Raw genomic sequence first — 3,309 nt, forward strand, 5'->3', positions numbered from 1 at the left:
TGTGTGTGCATGTGCGTGTGTGCGTGTGTGTGTGTGTGTGTGTGTGCATGTGCGTGTGCGCGTGTGCGTGTGCGTGTGCGTGTGTGTGTGTGTGTGCATGTGCGTGTGTGCGTGTGTGTGTGTGTGTGTGTGTGGGGGGGTGGTACTATGGGCCAGTACAGGAGCAGAGGGCTTTGTCTCTGAAAGCACACTGCAGTTCTCTGTGTTTTCCTGGAGCCCGGTCAGCATGAGGACGGCTCTGCTGGTTGTTTGTCTCCTTCCTGTGCTCACAGCGACGGCACAGTCTACCCCAGGTAAGACAACACTTTGTTCTACCTCGTATTAGGACGGGACATTCTGATGCACTGCTCACTATGACTAATGCTCAGCTTCATTGTACTACTGTTCTAATATCCTATCAGCCCAAGAAGTGTAACAAATAATCTATAGACATAAATAAATAACAGAGAAGAAGAATGACAATATTGACATTTGGCTAAATGGAACCATGTTCACATTGTCAGCTGACACTAACAGCCTCGTTGTAACTGGATCAGTGTATGCGAGTTGGTTTTTTGAAAGGCTTTTCTAAAACAATAACTGGATGAAGGGATTTCCAAACCCAACAAGTAATCCCTGAATTGACACTGCAGTTTTGTTCGGTTGTTGTTGTTGTTGTTGTTGTTGTTTTTATAATCACCTACATGCGTGTTGTATCACTTTAGTCCAGAGGGAGGAGGTTTGGGTGGAGGAGGTTTGGGTGGAGGGGTGGGTCTAGAAACACAGAACTCTCATCAGGTGACCACTGTTTGTGTCCCGAGTAAAACCAGAAGTCAACGTGGATTTATTTTTCACGTAACCTCCGTACATAAGTAACATCACATAAGTAATATAAGTAACACCTCTTTGTACTTATTTGAACCCAAATGTGGATTTATCAGTCAGGTAACTGTCACACTTAAGTAACATCACTCCTGTAGTTACTCTAGCTCTGATGCTGACTTATTTGTTACGCCATCTCCATATCTTTTTTAACCCAAACCGCAATCTTGGTTTTTGTTGCCTTAATACTGCAGAGGCTTGTGCAGGCACACTGATTGCTCGTGTTGCTGGAATTTTGTAGGAAAATGCAAAAAAAATAACAAAAAAAATGTCCCTAATATATCATACAACTCTCTGTTTGAGGGTTAGCAAGCACAGCATGATTTGGGAAATGTCTGTCCATTACGTACAACAAAGGTATGACTTGTATCTTCAGCAGGGAGCGTTGACCCTGTGGTCGCTCTGAAAAATGGGCGAATCAGAGGGCAATACGTGACGGTGAAAGGCACGGAGAGGAGGGTGAAGCAATACCTGGGGCTCCCGTTTTCCCGCCCCCCCGTAGGGCCCCTCCGCTTGGCTGCTCCCCAGGATACAGAGCCCTGGGAGGGGGAGAGAGACTGCACTCACCAGCCTCCCATGTAAGACTGGGCGACCACTAAATCATCATTTTGAGTAACTTTACTTTCTCTCTGGATGACACTCACTTCTCTCTCTTTCTATTTCAGGTGCATCCAAGATCCAGAACTAATTGTGAGTGTTTCTAGGACCATGTCGATGCAATATACCCCACCAGAGCTCTCAGAGGACTGTCTGTATCTCAACGTATACACTCCAGCTGAGGCAACGGAAGGGGACAAAGTGCCGGTGGGTTAAACAGACAGCGTGTATATGTAGGCGTGTATATGTAAGCATGGACAAAACAACAGAGTCTCCTCTCAGTGTGAATGTAATCCATAAACATGAAGGGAGGAGGTAACTTATGATGCTGTTGGACTGGACTGGACTCTAGAGCAGGATGTTGGTGTTACCGTTGTCTCCCCGTCTTTATCCCGAGTACAGAACTGTTGAAGTGTGTCAACTGTTTATTAATGTGTTCATGTAATCACAGTCGATAGAGGGTGATTTCTTATCTCAGCATGGACGGCTAGTTAGCTTGCTGTGTTGATGTACAGATATGATCCCGCTTCTGTTTATTGAAGGTCCCACACTGTAAAAAGTGAGATTTCCATCTGTTTTTTGAATATAAAGCAGGTACAGCCTGTATTCAGACACTGTGCCATTAAACAAGCGTAACGTTGTGATGTCACAACTATACGGTCACCGGTGATAGCGCTGCGCCGCTCCAGTCGACGCAGTGAGTCACCGACAGCAGTGGCGCTGTGAAGATGGCGACTGCTCAGTTTTGGAACGCCTGAAATGCTGACCAATCAGAGCAGACTGGGCTTTTTCAGGGTTAGGCTTAAAGAGACAGGCGCTAAAACAGAGCGTTTCAGACAAAGCGTGAATACAGGTATATTCAGACAGTCCGTATGAGAAACATGATGTGTTTTTTAAAAAGAAAACATGTAAACATGTTTTAGTGGAAACCCAAAGTACAAGTATGAACCTGAAAATGAGCATGATATGTCTCCTTTAACACATGTCCATAGTCTGTTTATCTACATATGATGATATGATCTCAGCAGTTATCATCTTTCAGTGCTTACACTTCATTTCATTGATTGCACTTTAACTGACTTAAACTCCTTCCAGTGCTTCAAATGTCCTTCATTGCTTTCAGTGTTACGTCCCCACTGACATTTATAATGCTCTTATCACTTTGTCTTTAAATGACACTTCATTTGCTGTTAGCTCTTGCACTAACTGAGATGTAGACGATGTTCAGTGCTTCGATACCAAATGACACTTCATCTACTTTTAGTGCTTTGTAGTTGATAGAAGTCTCAACTGTTCCTTAACTGTCTGTTCAATAGCTTTCATCTCTTACTCTTCAGCTGACAGTTCCAAATATTTCATCTATTACACTTCAACATGCATACAGCGCTCTCATGTAGCTTGCAGTGTTTAATGGACACGCCTTAAGAGACTCCAAACAGTACAGTACAACATATTCATCTCAGTTTATAATGGGCCTGCCTGTGTAGTCTTTTATTTGCAATGCATCAGGATGAAGGCGATGCATTACAGATGTTTGTAGTCCTACTGTACTTCCTGTGTGGAGAGCTGTGACCAGCAGGCTGCTGTCTTGTGTGTCAGGTGATGGTGTGGATCCACGGAGGAGGTCTGTCAATGGGTGCAGCTTCTCAGTACGACGGCGCTCCTTTGGCTGCGTATGAAAACATAGTGATGGTTATTATTCAGTATCGCCTCGGCATCCTGGGATTCCTGAGGTAAGTTTGTGTTGCTCGTCGCCCAGTATCCACAGTATCACAGTATCCACAGTATCACGGTATCCACAGTATCCACAGTATCACAGTATCCACAGTATCACAGTATCCACAGTATCAC

At 44.4% G+C, this 3,309-nt stretch overlaps 1 protein-coding gene across 4 annotated transcripts in view; it reads left to right on the forward strand.

The window, feature by feature from the left end:
• Positions 1-3,309, forward strand: part of ces3 (carboxylesterase 3) — an 18,026-nt gene that overhangs the window by 6,755 nt on the left and 7,962 nt on the right. For 3 of the 4 annotated variants that reach the window (XM_031868060.1, XM_031868059.1, XM_031868062.1), the window contains 4 exons: positions 162-293; positions 1,238-1,439; positions 1,527-1,665; positions 3,058-3,191. In XM_031868060.1, coding sequence (XP_031723920.1) covers positions 162-293; positions 1,238-1,439; positions 1,527-1,665; positions 3,058-3,191 — 607 coding nt within the window. Of the gene's footprint in view, positions 1-156; positions 294-1,237; positions 1,440-1,526; positions 1,666-3,057; positions 3,192-3,309 lie in introns of all 4 variants that reach the window. The other variant, XM_031868061.1, reaches the window with a different exon arrangement.

The sequence above is a fragment of the Anarrhichthys ocellatus genome, unplaced genomic scaffold (genome assembly GCF_004355925.1).
Source record: "Anarrhichthys ocellatus isolate YVR2014 unplaced genomic scaffold, GSC_Weel_1.0 scaffold41, whole genome shotgun sequence".
Classification (NCBI taxonomy): Eukaryota; Metazoa; Chordata; class Actinopteri; order Perciformes; family Anarhichadidae; genus Anarrhichthys; species Anarrhichthys ocellatus.